Raw genomic sequence first — 27,270 nt, 5'->3', positions numbered from 1 at the left:
CATTTCGCCACGCTTTCTGAATCGTTGTCATAAGGCAGCCTTTGATTTGAAATGCTGTAATTAAAAGTTCCCTGGCTGCTGCAACTGAGGTTGTGTTAAAATATACAGTTACAATGTCCTCGTACCCAGCCATGCTATTTTTTTCAGAGAGCATCATTGAATATACTCTTAGTGCAGATAAGCTCCAACAAAACATCTGGATTGTACCACCAAATTACCATGCTGATTTTAATATCAAAATATGTCCCTGTTGTTTACAGATACACATACACACACACACACATGCATATACTTATACATTTATACACGTATAGTGAGCTCCATAATGTGGACTTTTTTTTCTTGATATGGCTCTGCACTCCATAATTTTAGATTTGTAATCGAACAATTTGCATGTGGTTGAAGTGCACATTCTCAGCTTTTATTTAAGAGCATTTATATACACTTTGCTTGCACCATGTAGAAATTACAGCAAGAAAAAAAAAAGATATGTCTTTGTCCCAAACATTATGGAGTATCACTGTATATTCATAAAAACTAAAGAAAGCTATTTATCCCACAATATCCTAATGCATTTCACAACATTGTAATTTGTTATAAAATTCCACTTCATCCACTGATGAAACTCAGACACATCTGTAGAACTGTGTCCATGGAGTGGCAGATCAGATTCACAGCCCTGTGTTTCACAGGCGCTCTCTGATTGGCTGCAGGGTGGTGATGACTAATGGCTAAGAGGACTCCTTCCCTGCAGGAGTCGTACAGTAACCACAGAGTGACGTCACGCTGTACAGGGGTGTTTGTGATGTGTCCGTTCTGGTTGCCCGTGTGATGTGTCCCCATGGGGAGGGCTGACTGTAGTCTGAGTCACATGGGAGAATTCCTGCTCTGGATAACATGCTGCAACAAACAGAGCTGCAGCAGGAGAACTCAAATGCATGTAGGCCTTGCAAGTGGACGTGGATACACACGCACATGCAACAGAAAACACGCATACGTCCATGCAAGCTTGTGTACTTATAAGATTACCACCGTTTCTAATGAAGCTGAGCACGGAGTCCAGGTGACTGTTTTGTTGTATCTGTCTCCCTCTTCTGGCCAACTGTGCATAGTGCAACTCTCTCCCTCTCTCACAGACACACGTGCATGCACGCACGCACGCGCACACACGTACACGCGGTGGTAGGGTGGGCAGACACGGGAGGAAAGACAACACAAGTCATTCAGAAATATAACATTTTATTAATAACATTGAATTGTCAGTGTTCAGCTGAGAGATTTGACAACATTAAAACAGAAAGGAGGGTGTCGAAACTGGGAGAGTCAAAAGTCCCCATTTCCGGTGCCTCTGATTCACACACAAAACTAATCGCGCAAACGTACGCTCGTATGCACATACGTGCTCTGACAGCACACACGGATGCACACACATGCTCTGTTAAACCTGGTTACAAATTCCAGCCAGCTGTTCTGTGTGTGGCTCCCTCTTCTGGCCACTTGCGGGACTGCTCCTGTCGGCTCTCACCTCCGCCTTTCCTGCACAGAGCCATCTCTCAGTGACAGGCAACCCAGGTCGAAAACAGGCTTGCGTGACAAGCAGCAGCTTAAAACATGAGCATGAATTTGCCTGAGAGTTGAATCAGCTCATGTTACTTCACGCCTGGTGGATTTGCACCCTCCTGGACTTTAATGCTCTCCTCACTCATTCTTTCTCCTACCCGGGTCTATAAAAATGTGTCCAATGAGCAAAAAAAAAGAAAAATCAGTTGGTTTGAGGCTTGGCCAAGAAAATGGACAATGATAGGTTTTTATAGGAATGCTTAAAGCACTATTCGTTTCCAGTGTCCCCGAGTTGTAGAGATTTTTGGACTGTCAAACATTTGAGGATTTGTGCTCCCAGCCTTCCTGTTGGCTCCAGCTACAGTAGCTCTGGTCATGGAACCTGAGGATCTAGACCAGCGATGTCAGACCGCAGTTTCTGTATTTGTGGTTTCCTTTCAGTAAGTAGCCTTGAGAACCAGGTGTGTGGACTTCTTAGCCAGCCAATGCCCTCCCGACACCTCTGCTCTAAACTGACTGGCAGAGAATTGTGTAAGGTATCGTGTCCACCTTCTCAGTCCAAACCCAATATGTTATCTTTACCGCTAGCCATTGGAGGGTGCAGTTTGTGAAGTTTTTTGGAAACTTTAGTGATGTCACAGTTAGCTACGCAACGGATCTTGCCTAGCTGCGATGTCTGACTGTCACTACCAAAAAAAGAAAGCCTGTTTTTTTTAATTTACTGTCTGGATATTTGAATTCATCATTCAACAGTCACATAAAAGATGAATCATCTTCACAGTTGCTGGCTACAGAAGACAATATTTGGGTGTTAATGACTAAGCCTATTTACACAGCTTTATATAGTAGTGGTTTGGTGTCTTTGGGGGGGGGGGGGGGGGGGGTGAATTGAAGTGTGCAATTACTCCGTAATTTTAGAGGTGTTTTGTTTTGTCAATGTCTTACTGGCGGCTCCTATAAACTGCTTAATCCTTTTGAGGCTCGGTTTAAAATTCCAAGTGCCCGTAATCAGATTCAACATCTGTGCCCTTCGATTGTGAGGAAAGTCAAGGAATGCTGCAGTTTTCTGAAATTTCTGAAAACAACGTCTTCAATGGATGCGTCTGCGACCAAGCAGGCTTTTAACTGCTAATTTTAGCTGTTAATGTTAATCGACACCTTTTGTTAAGACTCTCGCTTTTTGAAAGCCTTTGGGGTGGCAGTGATAGACATGAGATGCCCACCAGCAATGAAAGGAGAGCTAGCCAGTGAGGAATCGGAACAGGACTGTTACGCACGCTTCAGTGACTGAAGTCTCTAAGTTATCGCACACAAAGTGTTCTTTATTTCCCATACCTTTCTGCAGTTCATATTACTCAAAAAGTATCGCAGCATTTCCTATGTGAATTTCCACCTTTGCCTCAATTTTATTTTTTATTTCTTCACAAGTTCAGTCCTGGGGGGCTCCTGTGTGTGCCGGTTTTAGTTCCTACTGCACTTGCACTTTTCATGTTCTGAGGGATTTTTTTATCCTCTTAAGCCCCTGGGACCGAAGTTGGTAACCACAGGGTTAGACAGTCATTTCAGGTCATATGTCTCTCTCTTAGAGAAGGAGAAGGACGTGCCTGCAGGGATCATTGACCTGTGTAATCAAACTGAACCACCTGCGTAGCATTGCATATGTCTAACAGTTATTTTTTCTTCTTTCCCCTGCGGTCTCACTTGGCTTATACCTCCCTTTCTGGATGGCAGGTAAGAATGTTATTTTCAGTTAATATATTTGTGGGACAGGATGGAAATAATCTTTACAAGTTACGCCACTATTTGATGATGTGCATTTGGCTGGAGCACATACTGCTGATGGGGTTTCAAAAGTAACCACAAAAGTTGAGACACGATAGTCATAAAGGATTAAATAAAACAAAGTCAAAGGAACATGCTGTGTCCTGGTGAAAGAAAGGCAGATAATATTACTTGTTAGCCAGGCTTTAATGGGCGATGCAATATCAACATGGAAGGCATTATGGGATATGGAGTTTCCCCAAGATGGAACACGGTCACGCTGTGGAAACGTTATTGTGCCAGTCATCTCAATTGTCGTCTGGCTGACGCAGTCTCCACAGAGCCAGTCCAATCTGTGAAATTGAGTTTCGTGAGCCAGCATTTGATTTGTACCTCAGGACCCAGAATGGTCCGATCAGTCATGTCAGAGAATCTGTGTCTGAAATGGATGGAAAGAAATCATTTAGAAAATGACACACAACAGGCAGATTCATAGCACACTAGAAATCTCCAGCAACATTTCCAAAGGAGATTTCATAGAACAGATCCTATGAACATTTTAAAATCAGTGCTCTGATTTTAGGCCCATATTAGTTCTTCAGAACTGAAAACTAATTTTTAGTTTGTGATAACTATCAGGCAGTCCATTTACCATTTACCATTTACCATTTCAGCTTCGGGGTTCCCTTTTAGTCCCCGCTGGTTTTGGGGGTTGGACAGGGGAGCGCCTGGCCCGGTTTCAACCCCACACACTGACAATGTCTCATTCGCGTTGAGTAAAGCTTTTTGTCGCACTAGTTCATGTTAGCATATCACTAACCGTGAACTGAGATGATACAAAACGTCTGCCAATGCATTTGTTGATGGCTTAGTTGATATGAAAAAGTGTTGTTAATCCTTTGCTAATACATTCATTACTTATTTATGTGAAATAATGCGAGAGTTCATGTTACGTTAATGGATTCTTACTGAAAGATTGATCTTTGCACTTAAAAGAACATGACATTTTAATCATTAGTTACTGATACAATATGGGCCAATTAAAACGATTTTAAAAAGTTAAATTAAAAAAAGTATTTGCATGATTCATACACCCTGTTAGCCTGTAAGAGGTTATTAACGTAAAAATGCTACCTGACCTAATTAATCTAGCTGGTGCTCTTCTTTTATATTTAATGAATGTCACATGGCCACACACCACTTTCTTCTCAGCTACAGTTAAAAATCTAGTCTGTTCTGTTTCAGCTGTTGCCAATGGCTCAATGCTTGAAAACAACAGGGGATTTATGTGCAAATTGCCTGCTGGGTTTCCTGTTAGAAGGTAAACTCCCTATCCTCAAGACTGTCATACTGAAATGCAATTCAGAAATCATATTTGAATTATTTACACTTGATACTGCCACTCTAATCCAAGAGAATACACATATCCATGCAAAATCCAGCTGACATTTGAATAGATTTTTAGGATATCACCTCATGGCAATGCCCATGCAATATTCCCCCAACTAAAGCTAAGTGAAGTTAAACATTCCCCATACTGTGTTTGGATTAGAGTGACTGAGGGAGGTTAAGAGCATTTGTAGGGCTATGGTCGCACAGTCTCTTACACAATGCTCACTAATATAACACTGTAAGTTTTGGGCTACTTTGGGCTGTGAATATCTTATCTGAGAAAAGTTTCGTGTTGGATTGAGACTGCGTTCTCCCACATCCTCATTAGAAAGGATCATCATCTTTGTTAATGGTTATTTCCACTTCTTTCCCCAAAATATTTTTCATTGTTTGTAATACAGTATGTAGGTTAATTTCTTTAGTGAATGTATTTTTAATATAATACTGACATCTAGTGGTACTGCTATGTAATAAGCTTCAGCACCACCTTGCTTAGGAGTCTGACCGTGCGCTACTTTTTCATAGTAAACTATCTGCTAAAAATGTGTCTACTAGGTCTGTTGTGTTTTTCCCCCACTGTCATGGAATATTCCCAGAAAGTGGTTGGGAATGAGAACACTGATTGGGCCTCATTCAAGGAGCATGCGTACAATCGGAGTTGATCGTAGGAACGTTTCCGCAAGCGTTTCAGCATTTGGTACGATACAAAATTTATGTGCGTTCGTAAACAAGAGTAAAGCGATGTATGCAGCAGTGGTATCCCATTAACCATTAACACCAGTGTGACTGAATGGGATTATTCCACTTTTGGCCAGTAGATGGCAGTACAATGCAAGGAATGGGCTGAAATAAGCCGCTGATTCAGTACTCCTGCTTGCAGTGCAATATTAGCTGGTTAGCTTTGCTCATGCACATGCATAATTTAGTCACATGGGCCATTTGTGTAGACCTTAAGACAAGATATTATTAATTAGTAATAATTGTTCGGTGCCAGGCATATTTAAAATCAGCTGTTACATTTATCTGGGAAGAGAGAAGACGATTGACAGGGGAACCCTTTGAAAGGTTTAATTGCAATAGACATTTACAGGGCATGCAGTCACCTATTAAAGATGGATACAAATAATAATGGCATTATTAGCTTCATTAACTGTATCATGAGGTGTGACTTGTAGCTAAGAAAATCCATCTTTTTATCTTATAAATGTCAATGTTTGTTCCACTGGCACAAAATGCTGAATTAAAAAAAGAGTCATTAAATTCATGAGGTGTTCTCATTTGGGAACAAATATTAACTTATTTGGTACACAAGATACCTATTAATCCCAGTCTCCCAGCCCAGTAAATCCAGGGTTACTGTTTGCCACACTAAGAGCTTGATGAGAGAAAATTATGGCTGAACAACCAAAACAACATAACGGCTCTTCCTTCACCGTCCCTGTTCTAGCCTTCGCAGCCAGGAGCGGGGGCTTCTTCGTTACAACAGACGAGTTTAGCTCAGGGGTGTCCAGTCTTATCCAAAGTGGGCCGGTGTGGGGGCAGGTTTTCATTTTTAGCACCTCCTCTACAACACCTGACTCTAATTATTGGTCTTGATTTGAAGACCATGATTAGATGATTAGATAATTAGCAGAATCAGGTGTCCTAGTGCTGGGCTAAAACAAAAAACCTGCACCCGCACCAGCCGTTTTTCAGGTAAGATTGGACACCCCGTAGTTTAGCAGATCACACAGTCGCAGCAGGACCTCTAAATGCAGCCATTTTCCTTCCTGTTCCTGGTGAGCCACTGTGGGGTGCCATTTGTAATATGCTGCACATCCTGTGATCCTGCTCGATGTTTACACATTTATCATAAAGACATTTATTTATCAAGCATTAGTAAGCCTGTTGCCGTGTAAATTTATTCTGCAATATGCATTCATGTTTGAAATGACACCAAGCGAAGCGATTCATATAAATTGCCTCTGCGTAACAACAGTATGCTTTCGCATGAATGATTGTGTTACCGTCGTCGGCCAAGAGGGGGCGAAGAAGTGTAAGCAATGGGGTGTAGTGCACGTATGAGACCGCTGAAGGTTGCAGTTTAGCTGTGTAAAGCGATTCTGGAGAGGACCATGTGTGTACCTATTTATTATTAATGCGTGCGATGGACAGTGTTTGTGTCAATCCCTCGATCTCAGTAGCGGTTCAAATAGCCTAACCTCGGGGAAATTCAGAGATAATTTACTCATCATTTCTCTTTCATAACTTCAAATTATCTTTACATAAAATTGCCTTTCTCGCAGAGGGCAAACCAGAGTGATAAATCACCGCCTATTACCGTTGGCACCGCGCTCGAACAGTAAGGGCTTTTATCAGGTTAAAGAGCAAACAACTGCCAACAAGACGAAAATAAATTATTTTCACGCTTCATTAATCTCTTCAGCTGAACACCGTACTTACCGCCGACAGTAATTGGCGCATATTTCTGGGGTATGGCGTCGTAGACGCTCGCGCAATGTAAATACGAGGGTTTTATCTCGTTCAGAATGCAAGACAGTTAACGACAGTGTCACGACTCGGGTGATGAATCGCCTCAAACTTGTTTGCCCAACTCGGTTGTGAATTACGCTTTCCGCTGAGTTTCCTGTCTCCTCCCCGGCAGCCAGTGTGAAGTCTTCGGGTTCCGTCAGATCGCTGTTTGCCCCCCGTTAAGTGGTCTGTTTGCTGTCAGTCAGGCACGCAATTAATAACAGAGGCCGTTGATTGGACCTGAATTGACTGATCGTAATGCACGTGCCTTTGTGTTCATGTCTGAGGAATGAGGAGCCTTGCTTTTGGAATCATTCCAATAATCACTGCCGGCAAATCCGATCTCATTACCTTGAGTTCAAGGTGTTGTAAAATTCCGTACGCCAGCCAGGATAGTACCCTACAGAGGAACACATGACCACGTGTTGTGTACCCCATGCTTACCCCCGCCCCCCCGCAAAAAAAAAAAAAAATCCTCATTTATCGTCAATGTATTATTATCACATGATTATGTGTTATGTGGTTTGTATGGAGATGTCTAAGCATATGTGATCAGAATATGGTTTATCTATTCAAAATAAACTAATATTCGGAAAATGTGCACCATCTTCCCCGCTGAAAGGTTTTAAATACGTCAACAGTTGTGTTCACATGTGCATATCGTCAGTATCTTTTCTGTCGTTTCCACAAATTTCTTTCCATTATTGCTAGCCTCATCATTCATGATATAAATTGCAGGGCCCCGTCACGGCCGTACGGCATATACACACAAACATAAGTGCTTAAACTCTCCAGGGAGAAGCAGCAGTCTGCACAACACCAGAGGAGATAACCAGGTGCAATTTCACAGTGCAGCTGCAAGCCTCTAATGCATTTTTTTTTTTTTAATCTGATCTTTAACAAGTTTGGAAGAAAAACCTACCCAAACATTATTTGTGTTGCAAAGTGGCCTGTGCGTTTGAAGAGAGAAGCATTTGTCATAATTCTGTAGGAGGTAATGAGAAAGTTATGAGATTCCCCCCCCCCCCCCTACACACACACACATCCTATGAAAGATTTATGAGTTTAAACTTGCAAATGAAGTACAAACAGTCCAGCCTCTTTGAGGGCTGGGCTTTAGAAAAGACACCTACAAATCAAAAACATTAAGATGGAAAATTCCGCGAACAGAGAATTGCATGAAAAAATCACGATTAAATTTTGCTTTTATCTCCGCCAAATAGTGTGATGGAATTCAAAAATCAAATGTGATTTGTTCAAAAATCATGCTCCAGTCCAGCACGTACTTTATGATAATAACAGTGCACAAGAAAGCATTATAATGGGAATGCTCGTACGTCACAAGTCCAGCAGCACAATAACTTGCCATTTATATATATGTTAACATCTGTGCACTCTTGGCGGGTACAGAAAACTAGTGTAGTCTGCCTATAAAGATTATGTGTTTTGCACTAGTAGCAATATGAATAATACCTAATTCTGTAACTAGTATCACAATATTAGCTACATAATTCGTTTTAAATTTTAGTTATTCATCAAATAGATATGACTCCACTTGCTTTAATTGTTCAGTACCATCCAAGGTTGGCAACATCTGCACACCGCCTCTACCTGTGTTTCCCCGGATTTAGGATCAGAGGGGTAGTGTTATCCCCAGAACCAGATAGCTATGACATATCCCTGCCTGTTCTATTGCATGCTACTGGGAGCTGTCCATGGTTCTGGAGTATAACCTATATACTCCATTGCCTGTATTCAGTCAACATTTGTCCATAACTTTCACTTACAACTAAACACAAGCCATATGCTTTTTTATTCACAGACTCACTTTCGCGAGCTAGTGTTAGTGATTGTTCAACTGGTCACACCGTGTTTGTGAAGAATAAAAACAATTACTGCTTTCAGCTGTACGTGGAAGTTAAGGACACATTTTTTGATTGCATTCTGGCCCATCGAGCAGTCAACCCAAGACCACTCTTTTAAAATCCCAAGCACAGTAACAGCATCAGAACCAGTCATATATACAAACAAACGTTCATTCAAGTTAGGTTGAATATGCTGGCTGATTTTGGAACGAAACATTTGAAACTATTCAATTTGTACTACGTATTATTCAAATGAGCAGGGCAAACACAAATAGTCATAGCTATAGCTGCACAAACAAAGCATGAAATATGAGCTTTCCTTTAGCCAATAATCTGTTATAAACTCAGTGAATATGTGCAGATCGCCAATAAATATTTGAATACATGGCCCCTCTGCTTTTCCAGTCTCCCACAATAGGCATTCATCCCAACCGTTATGCTGCCTTACATTAACTGGCTTTTAGATTTAGATCAGATTCAAACCGGATTGGCATTTTATTCTTGGACACCACCATCAGCTTGGCAGCCACTGGGATTAATGAAAAATGGTGTCTGTGAATTAAAACAGAACCTTAGAGTAATCGCTCTGAGAGTGAGCATCGCTGTGGTTGAGCGGTAAGATTGAAAAGGGTGTCTGAACCCTCTCTGGGTCAGTTCAAGGTGATTTATTGCGTTCTACAGCAGAACAAGAAAATCTGCCATCATTCATTTGTGATTTTGATTTGATGAAAAATGGCAAGTAAACAACAATTTGGTTGTCCACACTTTTATTAATTTAAATGAATTCTATTCCAATGTAGTTATTGATTATACGTCCAAACAAGAACTTCAAATGGAAAGAGATTGATCCTTTATGGTACCTGCTCCAAGATAATCTGTTTCTGGAATGCACAGTGCAGTCTGTAAGTATTTGGACAGTGACACAATTTTTGTTGTTATGGCTCTGTTGTCCAGTACATTGGATTTGAAATTAAACAATGAATTTTAGATTAAAGAGCAAAAACCATCTGCTGGCCATAATGAGGCTGAAATATCGATCAGAGACATAGCCAAAACATTGGGTGTGTCACACTCTGCTGTTAGGAAGCATGACCACACTAGTGAGCTAGGCAGTAGTAAATGACCTGCAGTTCTTCTTGCTAGAGTGCAGATAGCAAAGCAAGAGGCACGGCTTATGCTTCCAAATTTGGAGAAATTTTAAAAACAGAAGTAAAAAAAAAAAACATAATTGTTTCACTTGTAATGTTCCAACAGTCTAAAACTGAGAAGAGAACCGAGCGTGGTTTCAACAGCCCAGACGTGTTATTTTAAACTCCTTTGTGTCAGACTCAAATCCCTTGAACATCATGGTTATGTAAGTTTGAATAGTGTGTGTGTGTGTGTGTGTGTGTGTGCCAAGAGTCTAAATGCTGAAATGCTAATCCAAAGGAAAATCCAAACAAGCCAGTCGCCACTAAGGTCAGCATTATCATATCTTGTGGGAGGGTGTGTTAGATGCGTTATGAGAATGCCATTTTGGCCTCTGTGATGGTTACTGGTGTGTTTTGATGGAGCTGTTTGAGGACAGACCCCTTGAGGCACAGATTTCAATAAGAGATGTTCCCAGTAAAAAAAAAAAAAAAAAAAAAAAAAAAAAAACAGGGACGAAGTTGAAGAAAAGTAAAATAGAAATGAGCAGTCTTGTTCCCTCCTCGATGGGGAAATGGGCTGATGCTCTGTCCCCTAATGTGCAATGCAGGACCGCTATTTGCTGTGTTGCTGTTCTATTCTTCTTAAAGGATTCAATTTCGATGTACCTGCTTCCTCATCTCATCTCGTTTGACTTTTATTTGTTGTCTTTGGGGAAGCGAGTGTGGAGGAGTGTGTTGAGCGTCGCTGAGCTCGTTCGCTGTGGCACATTTCACCAATGCAGAATGCGAGGCCCCTTCGTTTTGGGATAAAGAAGAAAGGAAATAATTGAAGTGCGTATGTAGATGAGATTACACACTGCGCACGTTAGTTAATCCTTTGTGGAGTTTCTAAATACCTTTGTTTACCATTCTGCTCTAAGCCCCAGAATCTGAATGCCGAGCTGCAGTGGTAGGCTATCCCATTACTGGAGCATATTCTGTCTGCCCAGGAGGGCTGCTCACCAGCACACTGAACTGCCATGTCACATTGCCCCTTCTTTTGCACAACCACCACCTTGGAAAATTGAGTCAATGAGGTGATGGGCAACCTGGCAACTGAAATCTACCCTGCTTGGGAAGACTCTATGGTGTCCCCCATGTGCACCGGCCCCCGCCCCCCCCCCATAGGCCACAAGACACACCGATGCAGGTTAAAGGAGTATCTGAACCCGACACGCTATTCAGGAGTCCATTCAACAGATCATTTCACATTTCAGATTGATCAAAAAAAAAAAAAAAAAAAAACTCAAAAGGAAATTTGATTTATATTCGTGCCTCGCTTCTTTGCAAACGCCGGAAAATAAAGTGGACAGTTTTTGGTGAAGATAGGAGTCCTTTCACACGGAATGAGCGCCGCGCCCGTTATCTCGGCTGCTGTGTGATGTCATTTCGGCGAGGGCGAATGTGATCAGACTGCCGAAACGACCGTGGAACGCCGTCCCCTTTTGGGGTTCTAGAGCACGCAGAACGCCGGGGGGCGGGGGAAGCGGGCGAGGTCGCCGCGGAAGGGTAGCGCGCAGTTCAATAGCAGCCCCCAGCCTTTTATCCCTGGCAGGGCGTAACCCTCCGGTTAGCGAACGTTCGATCCCGCGAACTGACCCCTGCTGAGGGAGCATGGGAACTACTCCTCCGCACCAACATGACCCTGCACTCTGAGGTCACCTGAGGGTCCCTGGCGGCCCTGTGTGTTTTCTCTCCTGCCGTTGCCGTTTCTGTCGCTTTAGAGTAGTGGAAAGCATGTGATGCCATAGCGCATATTTCCGGAGATCAGCAGGATTCTATGTTGTGCTACACAGAGGTGGGTCCAGCTGTGCAGAGGTGATACAGGTGGGAATGAGATTTATAAATACTGTACTTGGGGCAGTGCTGTGCCACTTATTAACCCTTTGAAGATTAGGTTTTTTGGAATGTTCTTTTTTTTTTTTTTTTCAAAATTCCAAGTCGGTGTTCTAGAACTCCATGGCTTTCCATTAACAGTCGTGATTGTGACATCAACATTAGAATGTTCAGTTAAGAACATTCTGATCGCATATTTGTGACCTCACACCTTAAAAGGGTTAAGGGTGCTTGAATATCTGGCACAAACACTACACTGGGTGAAAAATGTGAGAATAAACTGAATGTAAATTTGAATCTACACAGGCTTTGATGGCAAGCCATGGTAATTGATTTATTCAAATAAACAAACAATGTTGTACTGGATTATACTGTAGCACAATAATAAATAAATTCAGAGTCGTGCTCAGCAACACTCCCTGTTAGTAACAAGATCCACAGTTGTATATTCTATTTGTTAGCTTTGATACAATTACACAAAGTAGCGACCCTGCAGAGCTACACTTTTCACTTAAGGTTTAATCTGCCCTGGGTCACACAGCAGCACCAATGCACCAGTATCAAGTTTAGAATGATTTAGGGAGATGCACTACATATGTATATGCACATTACTCCTAATCGTGAATGACATTAACCTCTATTAATACCTCTGTACAGTATAGTCATACATCTGAATTACGCCCCATTGTATGTCTAGCCGGTGCAACTAGATTTGGGCCAGTGATTGTTAGCCAATTTGAAATTCTAAATGGTTTAGTTGAGTCATGCTTAATGTCACAGCTAAACCATTTTGAATTTCAAATTCGCTAACAATCACTGGCTCAAATCTAATCCAGCGCGCCCTTGCAGCACTGAAGCTACTGTCCGCATTTGATTACTTCAAGGGACAAAAGCTTATATGCTTGCATGTGAGACTATCCGGATAAGGTTGCCTATTACCCACTTTAGGTATCTGGTTGCATTAAACACCTTGTGCAGTCAAGACAATCATCTAATAATTAGCAAATTGGTTTGTTGATTCTTGACTTTGAATGTTACCCTTATTGATATTACCCATAGCGTTATTGCTGCCAAACTGATTTTTTTTTAATACAGAAAACAGACACCTATGCATATTGCACCTATTGCCAGACGTTACTCAGTGAGAAGAAAAGGTGAAAGTTGAGAGAGAAAATCGATTCCTGAAAGTTTTCGATCATAAACATTACTTTCCACAGTACAGCTCACGATATGAGCATGAAAGTAATTATTAGGTATTCCAATAAATTCAGTCTACAGGTAATTATAAGGCCAACATTTTTCTTTTGTTCCTTTAAGATATCTAGTATTAAGACTTTCACCGTCAACAGAAAAAAACATTAGCTAATACTTTAAGATATCTAGTAAATCTCGAACGATGAATTACCTTGACAAAAATATTTATGTTACCACAGGGAATATAAGCAGTAGGAAAATCAATACTTTATGTGCCTCTATTTAGTCTGCCCTTGATGTGCCCAACTGGGCGACTGCCTAGTGCTTATTAAATGACTTTGACCAACAACAAAAAAGTACATTGAAGTTACAGCTGAATTATATTAGTGGCAAATGGCCAATTTATCAGAAGAAAAAAAAAACCCAAATGGGACTTTGCAGTAAAAGTTCATTCCATTTCAGTTTTTTTTTTAACCAAATAGTGCTTGCTCTAACAGTTCTGGGAGTTTAAGATCTAAGTGTTTTCTTTTTCTCTTCCATTTGGCATCTTTCTGTGCTAGCATTTAAAGGGCAACTCTACCAGTCTATTGGTCATGTAAGCCTAATGTGTGAGTCAGTCAGTCACATGGTTGTTTATGAGTTTCGGCCATAAAGATGTATAGAACCTTGTGTACTTTTCTGAAGTGATACCTGTTAGCTCGCTCACACCTCCTCAGTTTAAGTCAGTTGAGATTTGCATGTTTTTAATAAAAATGCATCGCATCCCTCGAAAATAGTGTCCAGAAACGAGGATTCTTGATGATAAGCTATCAGCTCATCAGGAGTGTGTGTGTGTGCGTGTGTGTGTGTGTGTGTGCGCGCGCTTGTGTGCGTCTGTGTGTGGGCCTGGCAGAGCATCACCAGGGAAGACACCCAGCATCTGGTGATGTCTATGGGTCTCAGACTCAAGACAGTTGTGGAGACAGAGAGCACTGGTGAGATCAGTAATCACAAAGATGGCGTCCCAAAGATTCCAGGATAATGTGTCCGTCATTATTACTCAGAACTCTTCACTGTTGGAAAGCTGTTTGACTTTGACTGTGTTCATTACCTGCGCCGCTTCTCTATATAATACATTTGCAAATATATTTTGTTATTATTTATTTTTGTTATGGCTACTGTCGCTATTTTAAGATGTGTATACTTAAATACACAGTAGCCCGCCACTGACATTTTTGAGATTTTTTCTCCATTACCTGTACGGCTCTGCCTACATATTTGATATAACACATTCGGAGGTATATTTTATTTATTCTCATTTTTGTTATGGGTATTGCCATTTTTACAGACCTGTATACTTGAACGTAGCCTGCCGTTGACATTTTGAAGACGGCATCACCTGCTGTGTGGTGAGGAAAATGGAGGGAAGTGTCTGAATTCCCTGTGTGTCGTACTCAACCCCCCTCCCCCTCCTCCCACCAAATCCGTACCCTTGAAAGGTGTAGCAGGCCCCAGCGTGTCATTTTCTCCCGCGTGCCACATCCCATTTGCGCGACAAGATGGCTCCCGGCCAGCTCTGTCGATGATGTCACTCCCGAGGACAGGGTGACTGGCAGCCGAGGTCCGTCGTCACGAAGATTCTCTCCGAGATGCGGGCAGCTGATGGTTAATTTATTCTGCAAAAAGGCGTCACACTTTTTTTTTCTTCTTTTTTTTTTTATCAGCAAGCCGCACAGCCTTTCCGGAATATTCCTCCCTGTTCAGACAGGTGGTGTCAAACAGGAAATTTCTTCCAAGCGTATGATAAAAAAATAAAAAAATAAAAAAAACTTGTCATTTCAGAGAACTATGAAGTCGAACCACGGTGTCAAGAAATACTGAGAAAACTTCTTTCTTATTGCTTCGGCTCAAATGGCGAATGCGTTTTCTGTGAAATGTGCTCCCCTGTTTAATTTGGCGTGAAACAGGTATGCAAATGGCTGCACGGTGTTGCTCACAACGGGCTGGGACTTCAGCACGACGCGACGTAAGGGGCGCAGCTCAGACGGCCCCGGGGGGGAGACCAGACATGAAGTGCGGCACGGAGTCCTAAATCAAAGCAGGGAGTCTCGAAATCGAGGGCTGGATTCCCACGCGGGAAACTGATGCTGATCTCGTCCTAGATTTGTAAACGTCCCTAGACGGATCCATCGCGCGCCACCCTTGGGCCTTGTCATAATCTGATGAATTTTTTTTAGTCGTATTTCTCTGTCTCGTGACGCCCTGGTATTGCAATAAGGTAAATTATTTATCCATTTGCGATTTATTTAAAAAAAAAAAAAAAATATTATATATGAATTACACAGTGTCTAAAATCCTTGTTCTATGACAGCCTGTCTAGTGGCGTAGTTAAAGCCGGGTATTTTGACATTGTGCGGCTTTCTCCCACGACGGTGGGAATGCTAATGATCTCATCTCCCTTGTGCCTCGTTCCCGCTGTCCTGGAGCGATTCATAATGTACGGCGCATTACGTATGCACGGCATATACCTGCTGCTGGGTGTGTGTTCTCTCCCCCCCCCCCCCCCCCCCCCCGTCTCCGCTCTGCGAACGTCCTAATATCGCCGAGCCTGAAATCAGACTCCCGCAAATACTCGAGGTGAGGAGTTCAAGTTCAGCTACGCAGCGCTCGGTTTCAGAGACGCCCCAGAATATTCGTGACACGCGTGAAAGACGAGGCGGAGGCGACGCCGTGTGATCCCGTCGTGTTCGCGAGTGTAAAATCTCTGAATTATTCAGCAAAAGACTCGATGGGTATTCAAGGAGTGGTTTAATGTACATTTCTAAAAATGTACCTTCTTCGTTATTTTGCAGTGATTATGAAGTGGCCTTGATGAACTAACACAAAACACACTTTGTTTTCATCTCAGTTCAATTGTAATCACTTGTCCTTTATATAAAGGTAGCAGGGTTTAGGGTCTTAAAACTGAATTTCATATTTGAGCATTACATAAAACATCATATATGTCTGCAGATTACATCATGTAGGTCGCCATTTTGTTAGGTCACATTTTCTTTCAGCAAACCCAGGAATCCTACAACAGAGATTACTAGTGTGGTTAACTGCTCTTAATATGTAGCATTAATAATCCTACATCTTGAATACTCAGTACTGTCATTGGTCACTTGGTCTCAATATCAGCAGGATCCAGTTGTACCAGTTCTTTTACACTGCTCACACACGCTGATCATTGAAACCAGCACCAGGCTTTAATTGTCTGTGAGCTTGGCAAGGAAACTGGAATCAACTGCAGCATTCCAGTGCTGTGTGCCTAAGAGCTTCCCATGGACATATTCATAAAAATAAAAAAAAAACACTGGCTAGCGCTAGCTCGTTTGCAATTGTTGGGTATGTTGCATGAGCAAAATTAAATGCCTCGGGTAGACATCTTGTTCAAATAATCAGGGGTGTGAACGGAGTCAGTGAAAAAGCGAAACGCTGACATGGGACTGAAGAAAATCGCAATATGATTTGAATATGATATGAATCCACAACATGAATATTAGAATCACTGTAATCTGATGTCCTGAAGTGCACCCCACTATAATATAATAATATATTCTTACCCCGTGTAGAAGTTGTTTTCTGGTTGTTGCGGTTGTGTTAAACATATTAATTTCACAAAACGACAAAATAAGCTACCCAGCTCTTTTCCGTGTTGCGGAAGGTCCTCGAACCTTGCAGTAAACGTAAAGCACTGTAATTTGTCTTTAATACGCACATGTACACACAGTACTCACATGCCCATGAACAAACATACACATCTACGCACTTACAAACACACAAGCATATACTGTATATATGTGAGTGTGTACACACACACACACTCACTTCATTCTACACTACGCTATATAACTGTTGTGTAGCATATAAAATGAATAGTATTTGAGGAGTTTTCTACTGTAACTTAAAACTGGATTAAATATGCTTGAATGCCGCCTTCAAACAGAAATAAATTAGATTTGCAATGTGATTGACAGCAGAACATATTTTTGTGTGAGTGTTAGATAAACAAGGAGTGTTAGTGGCAGTGATTTTCATTCTGTTAAATGAGGGGGTTTGTATTCTAATAAGAGACTTACATATTAACCTACTGGTGCGTTGAATTTGCCAGTGCTTGTTGTTCAGTTTGATAATATGTTTTTCTGAACATATAGAATCAATTTAAAGTACTCTCTGGAATACATAATCTTCGGCTGAACAATGTTCATGAAAGGGAACATTGCACATTACTTGCTACTTGAATCTTTCCCTTGTGAATCTTGCTCGTTTTCCTCAATAAATCTAAATTCTCTAAAGTAAATGCTTCTTATTAATAAGCAAGAGGTAGTGAGCATTCTGAAGCTGCAGCACAAAGGCAATGGGAAGGATGGAACAAAGCATTAATTTTATGAGAGCTCTTGCGCTTCATCCCTCCAACCAATGAGCATACAGGGCTTTCGTAGCTCACAGCCAATTACACTGCACATCTGTGAGATTACATCACTAGGCAGTTTTAATGGCTGCTAGATGGCTGTCTTTTTTTTTTAAGGACATAGTACAGAAATATCCAGATTGCTCGTAATTTTTTACCCACAATTCTCGAAATGAGACACAGGTCGAACTCAGCCTCTCCCTGTGTTGGCTCTGGTCTCAGATGAGTCTGCTGTGTAGTGGCTATGTGAGCAGCACGGTCAGTCAGACACACACACACACACACACACACACACACACACTCTCTCTCTCTCCCCGCAGACGGGCGATCCCATCTGCCGCCCGGGCCCTCCGTCGTTCCCCCGGCGCTTGTTGCCGGGACCCCAGGACATCAGTTCCGCGTTTCTGGATTCATCACCGCCCTCAGGAACCAGAGGCTGGAGAAGTGGAAATGAATCCGGTCCCCCTCCGTTCGCCTCGTCCCATTAACCGAAAAAACCACGCTGGGCTTCGCCGCCCTGCCATTACATCATATTAGCACCAGGCGTGTGCCTGAACAGCGTTCACTGAGAGGCAGCAGCCTTGTGATTGAAATTAATGTCTGAAATCGTTTCGCCGGTCTGGACCTGGAAAATGTGCTGCTCGGTTTTTAAAAAATTTTTTTTTTAACGGTTTCGCTTTATTTTTTCTGTTCAAATAGCGTCTCGTTCAAATCGTCTTCGTCCTGTAACTGATGTCATTTACCAAGTAGATTCGGTCTTTGACATGCATTCGTGAGAATTATGAAAAAGGGCCCAAAGCCAATGGTGTCAGAAGAGACCTCTCATCATCAAGCACATGCGGCCATCAACTGTACAACTACCATTATTAATTTTACAAAAAAATGTGCCCCCAGATATAGTAGAGTTTAGAGAAAGAAATTAGCTTGGGAATGTCTGTTACTGAATTATATGAGGCTCCGGCAGAAAGTGGTAGGAGCATGATTAATTCTGTTGATGGGTAGTTTGGTTATTAGCTAAGCGGGCTAATTGTATCCCCTGTTTTGCGATGGCTAAATGATGAGCTTTGGTTCAGATCCCACAGAAGACATATGCCCCATTATGCTGACATATTATACGCTGTGTACAGGCATTCCAAACTACTCCGTTGCTATTGTTATTCCAAATTAAAGTACCTGGCTTGGACGCATCATAGGGTTTGGTGCATTTCATTCTCGAATAGGTACATGGAGGAACTCAGGTAGCCATTTACAAAACAACATTGCTGTACAAGAATGTGTTTTTATGATAGATGGGACATGTCCACTAGGATGCTGCTGTAAATAAAGTTTCACAAAAGGAAGCGAGTGCAGTCCTCGGTTGAGTAAAGTTCAGTAAATGGTCTTCAAAGGCACTGGGCCTAGGAATGGGTTTGCATTATTTAACCCATTCACTGGTCTTCCCAGGTGATGGAGGAAAAAAAAAAGAAAATTGTGTCAAACCAGCCGTGCCCCTCCCGAACCACAGAAGTACCGTGCGGGAGAGTGAAGCTAAGAGACCTTCACTTTGTAAAAGGCCTCTTGGCAGCTTTTAAGAGCTGCTCTTGCTCAATGCTACATTCATTCTAAATGGATGAAGTGTTGTTTTTTATAGAGAGAACACATGGAGGGTGGAAGAAAAGAAATCAAAAGCCATCACTGAGGCATTTTAGAAACGTTTTAATCTCGGGGGGGTTTTGTAGCAAATACAACTTTAGAGTTGCTCTATAAATAACGTTGTCAGCACTTAATTACGCATTTATAAATCATGGCTTCGGTAAGGTCGGCTATTTATTGGTTGCCTGTCAATAGAATCACTGTTGAGATCGTTCCCGCCTTTCAGGATGGAGAAATGAAATGCTTATTCCTTAGGGCAATGTTACTAGTAGCATGTGTTCAGGGCTCTAACTCATTAAATGTGAATGCAGAGATATAACTGTTCATTGTTAGTTTGGTTATGAAAGTTAGTTTCTCTCTCCTTGCATTGCATGCATGACACTATGCAAGCAATGCAATATCGTTGGTGCGATTTTAGCTGTATAGCAGCAATCTGCAACCGTAGAACACTCTCCGAAAGACAGCGTTCTTTGGCTTGTCTACATAGGGGAATGCTATTAGTTTTTTTTTTGCTCAGCCCTCTATGGTAGGCATGAAATGTGTCAGAGCTCCCAGAATCATTTTTCCCAACAAAGAACCCTTGAAGTAGACAGGGTTCTCCAATGCAGACGGAGAGAAGCCATCTGGGACTCTATCTTCTGAGAATGTACTTATGATGAATTTAAATCATACGTCGAGAATTGGTATTTAAGGAGAATTCAGAGTAATATTTTTCTCCCTAGCGCACACACGCACGCACACGCACGCGCACATACTTGTTGGGTCTCTTGTTCTGTTTTTGCTGATTTGTGTTGTTGCCCTCTGTTTGTGGCTGATTTTAAGTTTATTAAAATAGCCGGCAGAGCCTTTGGCGTTTCTGGGGCACAGATTAGCCTCGGACTGCTCAATAGGAAATTATCTGACTCGCAGGGCAGCGAGGAGTTCCGCTGCAGTGCGCTGCCAACCAGGGCCTTCGGGAGGATCGCAGCGCGCTGCCGCTTTGTCAGAATCCACGTGCTCGTTTGATGCAGACACACAAATAAACTAGGGCATTTCTCGGGAGTGTTGCGGTGTTGACGGGAAGGAGCTGATACTTAAACGCAGACAGGAAACAAACTCTAACCTACCCTGTTTCAGTATATAGCCACTACGCATCGATTATAAGTGAAAAGAGCTAAATATACAGTATGTTAATTGCGTTGGATTAGACTGGGGTGTCAGCTAAAAAAAAAAAAAAAAACGAACAGTTAATATACTTTCAGAGGAAGGGTTTTACAACTGTTGCCTGAAGATGCTTTACTTTTGTTTGGGTTCTTGGACGAAGAGCTACAATGGTAATCTATCTTCCGCGATGTAAATAGTCGGACTTTGAGAATAAGAATTTCATTGTTACAATGCGTTCCATGAACTGCAATGTGCAAATCCATCTCATAGAATTAATTGTAGGCTAATCTTGTTTACATATTTTATCCCGCTTTTGAAATTGCTTTCAGCAATGCAAGCAACAACAGAAAGGCGTAAATGATTATGTCTATATTAGACAAAAATGTTGGATGCTGTGCATTGCAGACATAGCCTACTATAAAGTATTATCACTTTCTAGAGCGCCGCCATGCGGTATTCAAAAAGTAGCCCGCGCGATTGTATGCGCGAAGAGCACTGCCTACAATTGGCTACGCGTGAAAGAGAATTAAATCGCCATATATACTGTTTTCTATTCCCAAGGGAAATAAGCACCTCAGGAATGTTGGCACTAGCCCTCGCGGTCTCTTGCCGAGGGAAGAGGTTTCCCTTCTCCACACACGCGCGCCGCTCGCTCAGAAGAGGCAATATGTTATTGGTTAGCCTGGCTGTGATGCTCTGCATAATCACATCTGAGGGCAGTGGAAAAGGGAGGTGATTATCTGAGCGAACAGATGGGCTTGTCCGAGTCTCTGTCAGCGTCCGTTCGGTTCGCCCCCAGCTCTCGCTGATCTATGGCACTGACATTTCACTCGGGCGATCGATAGTGCGAGCATTGTCGTCGGCGCGTTTGTTTTCTGAGAAAACAACTGGAAGGTACTCGTTCCGTTTACCGTGATTTGACGGCTGTGCCTTTAAATTCACCGATGTGGGTACCCGCCCGGGTGCCGAAAGTATTGTCTCAAGGTGTCGGATGGGGCAGGTTTGAGTTCGCTTTTACCTCGTCCCGCTGAACACAAGCGACGGAATTAGGCGCCGACTTCAGCCGCCGTTGCACGCCTCTACTTCTGGAATACTTCGAGGAAAATATGATTTTCTCCGATATGAATACGGGGGCGAACTCCCCAAAGGTACACCCACCCAATGGGACAAGGTATTACACATTCCAGGCAAGTGTTTCTTTTTCCCCTCATATATTAGGCTACACATATTTTTCCATCGTGTGTAATGCTGCTATTGCCTTGTACGTATTAACATTTGTGCTTGTAAGACAAAAGAGAATGCATGTAAATAGCGGTTTCTCGTGCGGAACTACTCACTGACTCTCGTGTCATTAGATTTTTGAGTATGGAAATAAAAACGGCGCTGATGCAGTTCGGTTAATTGACGTTTGCTCGCTTCAGAAGATCCCAAATCGCAATATTTGGGAACAATTTATAGACAAATGCATGGTGGGTGGAATGTCCTGTAGAATTTGTCCGATCTGTTTTACGAACATAGGTAGAAGAATATTATGCATACGAGCAAAGTTGAATAATTTAGAATCAATGCATCATGCATCATATATATAGCCTACCTTTACGCACATTGATACCTCATTGTCACAATTTAATTAAACTATATTATCTACAAAATGTAAATGTCCGATTCTTTAAAGTCACGGATTTATAATTTTGAGTGGATTAAATTAGTCTTGTGGTTCTCTCAGCAGCAATGTCATTTTCGGAGACACTTGAGTAGGCGTCAACCGAAAAATATAAATTCCTCGGAGAACGCTCGTGCCAGAGTGTCACATGGCTGTCGCGTATAAATAGGCATCGCGTTAACGCTTTCGCTCTTCGACTGCTTGCTTTGAGGAGCATGAAACGGCTCTAGTCATTAAATACATTATTATAAATCACTCAGCATTTGAAGTGATACTGCTTTGTTCTATGCATAATTAAAAGTTACTCATTCTTGTCTTTGTAACCCCCATATATATATATATATATATATATAATTATCCGAGGTGCATCAAGAAAAGCATTCGAATCATTGCAAATGTGTATAAATATTCTGTTGATGGAGACAAGGGGAGGTGACAGCCTATCTTTTCAAAACGTGTCCCCTCCACAGAAGACCAAACATTTTAATAATGCGGTCTGAATGGCTTTTATTGGATCTGAGTGGCTGGACTCGAATTGTGGTTTCACTAAGCCATTCGTAAACTCACTGGCGTACAGAGAGAACTGAAGGTTTGTGTGTGTGTGTGTGTGTGTGTGTGTGCATGTAGGTGTGTGGGTGGGGTGGGGGGGACGTGCTAATTTCAGTACATGCTACGTTCAGTCGTCTGTTGCTGTCATGCTCTGTCGTGTGACTGCAGAGCAAACACAGCGCGCAGCGGAAATCTGATTTGTCGGTACTCCCACATCAACACGGAGCACGTCTGCTGAAGCTGATTGCCGAGGATTATGGGTGGACTCCCACTCAACGGTTCAAGTGCGCTGAAGTGCGGATGCACTCACCTGGAAAATACAAAGGAGGGAGAGTTGCGGCGAATGTCTGACTGCTAGTTATTTGTTGTTCCTGCATGGCTGGTTCGTTAGAGATGTACAGCTGTAGGTAAGATATTTTAGTTGACTCATGTGGATGGTTGCATTAAACCTGCATTGGTGTCCAATGAAACGGATATCGTTGTTCTACATTTTTTGCGCGTTTATGGCCGAACAACAGAAAAACATGTGGCATGAATGTTACCTGCCACCACCACCACCAACCTGTTTTGGCTTCTGCAATGGTAACATGTATTTTAAGGGAACCTCTCTACTCTAAACTGCAGTTCTGGACTCAGCTGGGTGAAAAAGTTATTGACAGAAAACCTCCAGAGGTGTGTTCATCCGCTTTCAGTGGAAAGGTCTTGTTCCGCCCAAAGGAATCCCTCGAGCAGCCTAACAGCTGAAACACAGGACGGCCTGTCAAAATGGAGGATTCAAATGGGAAGCGGTTTAAAAAAAAAAAAAAACATTTACATGGACACTGGACCGCACAGTCAACATCGGGACAGCTGTTAGTGAACCTCTCGCCACGGCGGGCTGGCGGCCCGCATCTCAATTCAAATTACACGGGCCCCTGCTGTGGGGCCCTGAGGCATGCCAGGCACCAGACCCCAACATCTTTCCCGCTAAAATAAAAAAAAAAAGAAAAAGAGGTCCTGACGAGGGACCGGCCTGTTCCGGGGGCCCTGCGGAGTATGTCAGCTTGTCGGGTCGTTTCGCGGGAAGATGATAATTAACGGGCGAGCGGCTGAGGGCTCGGTTCTGATGTGTAACGTCAGCGGAAATGGCGGAAACAGGCTGTTTCACAGGTCGTTGTCGCAGAGAAGCCGCGCAAACCCGTTTGTTGTGATGAAGCTCTGAGGAGGTGTGGCCGTTGTTCGATGTCATGATAAGACAGTTGGATTGTACGCTCTGCTCTTGCGCACTTTCTCCTGTTCACCCTTTTGTGCTGCATGGTATGCCATCCATGTCAAAACCGTGTATACTCTGAATTGAGTGGCGTGATGTGCCTTTTCCTGGGTCTCCAGAGATACGACCGCACATCGACCGCTCCCCCATCTCTGGTGGACCGTGGAAGCCCGTGTTTTTGGAAAGTCAGTGTTTGAGTCGGCGGAACGTTGCACACCTTGCTGTCTACGTTACACACACACACACACACACTCACAGAGCAGTTGAAATAAGATACAGCAGTAAAGGTACAGCCACTTCAATAGATACATTGAGATTCCTATAAATAAATAAAACAAAATCATTGAAAAATACATTACTTCAGTGTCTGGGAGAATGTCACAGTCAGCCTGACTCAAGGGTAAAATTTCCATACAGGTCAGGAAAGGGTGCCACATTCTATAGAACGTTCATTCTGTTCCGGATTTCATAAGTGATATTTTCTGTTGGAGCACATTTCTTCGTTTCCGAGTGCCACAATGCTATTGGGATTAGAGAGCCAGATTTCTATCTCTGAGCTAGACATGTCTGCGCTGCCGCTACTCGTGCTACATCAGCAAATCTTACATTGTGACTGTTGGACAGTCTGGTATTCGTAAAAAAAAATTATTCAATAAGCACACCTCAGTTTCTGTCTCAAAAGGGGCACTTAAAATCAAGGATACCTTGGCACATACCTCACGCCAGGAACACTAACATGCAGAGTGAAAAAGAAACTTTGTTGTTTGATCAAGTTCAAACAACAGAATGGAGGTGATGGAGAAAGTTGTACCGGGCAAGTCTGCACCTGGAGTTTAATATCGACGTGACACTAAGGTCACCCCATGACTCACCATCAACCGAATACCCCCAGACCCCGTTCCCCCCGTACTTTGGGTGTGTGTATTTGGGGAGCCCTGTCATAAGAGCCCCGTTTATTCCTTATATCGATTTGAAGAAGAATGGTTCCTCCTCAGGCAAAGACCCGGGCAGTTTCCCCTGGGCCCTGTAATGTGACCCTTATAAAGTCTCTTAGGTTTCACACAGCCAAAAGAAAATCTTTGAGAACTGAAATTTCTCTTTCCTCCATTGGCGGGACATTAGAGTCCTCTCCACGCAGCCATTTATAGATTAGCATGGTTGGATACCTTTTAAATGGGGTCTTGTGTATATGGGCTTCAAAGGGTCCTTAGCCCTTTTTAGCTGCAACCGCAGCTCTATAGCTCTGTCTGTCGGTCAGTCGGTTGGTCGGTCGGTTGCCCTGTTGGTCCACAAAAGTGTCCCACCCCGTAGCGGCCACAGTTTTCGCCCCAGGAGGCTGAAATTTGGCATGGACGTTGGTCATGACCGAAGGTAGAGCTGAGTAACTTTCAGGCTGATTGACCAAGAGGGGGCATGGCGATGGGTGTGGCCTATCACAAAAAGGCGCATAACTCCCGAATGGATTCACAGATTTTGTGGAATGGTTGGTCATGAGCCAAAGAAGAGGTCACGTGTTTGTGTGAGGGTGTGTGCGTAGACGCATGCGCACATGGATGCATGCGCGTGTGCGGTCACAGCTATTGCGGATTCGCGCTTGTTTGAATAACAGTAATAATAGCCTGGTGGAATGAGTCCTGGGGGTTGGTGTTTGTAGATGCATATTTGAGAATATCCATTAGAAGTAGCAACGATCAGTCCTTAAATTCTTTATCGAGTTGTGCCGGAAATCTGTCTTCTCCAGGCAGCTTATTAGACGAGGGATTTAATTGCAGTGATAATTTCCTTCTCAGTAAAAAGCCGTTCTAAGCATTCTTTGTGTGGTATAGCAAGCTGTTGTATATAATTCCATATAATAGTGCTTTTATGTCTTTAAATGCCCTGCGTTCAGTTATTTATTGTTGTGCGATGATTGCTTTCGACCAGAAACCTCAATTGCCCCCATACTGGCTGCTGTAAAGCAGACAGGTTATCTGACACTTCAGTAAATACCTGAAATATCCCTCATTGGCCACAAAAAACTGCCTGGGCCAATTACTAAAACTGAAATAACCCAAAAAAAACTAAATATAACCTTACAATCTATGGAGTTGTTTGAGGGTAGCGATACCATCTTGTCTCTCACATCAGCCTTGAGGTATGATCGTGTTCAGGCCTATCACACTAATTAAAACTTTTAGATAACAGTAAACAATGTGACTGATAACTGGAATACAAATGAACTCTTTTTCCAGGTTTGCTTAAGGCACTGTTCTTCACTTGATTGTGGGGTGGGGCGGGGGGCTGGGGGTTCTCATGTGTGACTGTAACAAGTGGATGTCAGGCCGTCCTCCTCCGCATGGGACAGAGACTGAAATGGGGGGGGGGGGGGGGGGGGCGGCGCTGAAAATGCCGTGTCATCTGCGTTCCAGCCAGATTATATAGCGCTCCCGCTCGCGCTGGGCGGGACAGCGAGACGATGTGAGCTCCTGGCGAAGCGCAGTCCTGTTCCAGAGCTCTCCTTCAGCCGCGTTTCTGCTGCCACAGCAAGTAGGGCGGCACTTCGGCTGGAAAGTTTCCCCCCTCCCTCCCTGTAACCCCCCCCCCCCCCCCCCAGTGGAAACCAGACCGGAGCAATTAAAAGGCGAGGCTGAGTTGCGGACAGCGGGCTCCAGGGTCCCGTGGGGGGGGTTGTGCGGTGCGGTGCTGAGCTCGGACTCTGTCGGATGACGGATGACGCGCCGCGGCGGCGGCTCATTAAGAGCAGCGGCGGCTCCTCGTTCTCTCCCTCGCCCGCCCGCCACGGACGTCCACGCCAACGCAGGCGCGATCTCACAGCCGCGCGGAGTTTTACCCAGCGTCCCGTCAGGCGGGACAGAGGTGCCAAATGGCACGGGCTTAAACGCGAATCACGCGCGACGTTAAAAATAAACTTTCGCGCTCGGGCTTTAGCGCAGTGGACTGCGCGGTTTTTTGGGGGTTTTTTTTTTTGGCAGCGCTCACCTTGCTTTTGGCAGTGGGTCACATTCGGGACAAATCCGCGCGGATTCCCGAACGCAGGCTGCCGTTCTGAGCAGGCCTGAGGTGATCATTTCCCCCGCACCTGATCTCAATAGGGTAATTATCTGCAGGGATTGGCTGAAAGATTAGGTGTCATTTTGGCGGTAATGGCTTCCTCCCGCCCGCGTATTATTAGAAGCGCTCGGTTCCCCCCGCTAAGGCGCGAGTCCCGCGGCGGTGTTTGGCCGCGATTAGCCGCCGCCGCCGCCGCCGCGGAGGAGCCGCGACTGCAGAAAGGAAGCCGAGATCTCAGGGCTCTTTTATAAAGCACGGGCAGC

At 43.4% G+C, this 27,270-nt stretch overlaps 1 protein-coding gene across 3 annotated transcripts in view; it reads left to right on the top strand.

The window, feature by feature from the left end:
- ppfia2 (PTPRF interacting protein alpha 2) overlaps positions 1 to 27,270 on the top strand; it is a 156,383-nt gene that overhangs the window by 28,675 nt on the left and 100,438 nt on the right. The window contains exon 1 of one of the 3 annotated variants that reach the window (XM_035426740.1): positions 21,163 to 21,682. The exons of the other annotated variants lie outside the window; for them this stretch is intronic. Coding sequence (XP_035282631.1) covers positions 21,602 to 21,682 — 81 coding nt within the window. The 5' untranslated portion in view covers positions 21,163 to 21,601. Of the gene's footprint in view, positions 1 to 21,162; positions 21,683 to 27,270 lie in introns of those variants that run through there. 3 annotated transcript variants of the gene reach the window in all.

This window comes from Anguilla anguilla, chromosome 7, assembly GCF_013347855.1.
Source record: "Anguilla anguilla isolate fAngAng1 chromosome 7, fAngAng1.pri, whole genome shotgun sequence".
Lineage (NCBI taxonomy): Eukaryota > Metazoa > Chordata > Actinopteri > Anguilliformes > Anguillidae > Anguilla > Anguilla anguilla.
Note: the sequence above shows the minus strand (reverse complement) of the source record. Positions and strands in the feature narration are given on the sequence as shown.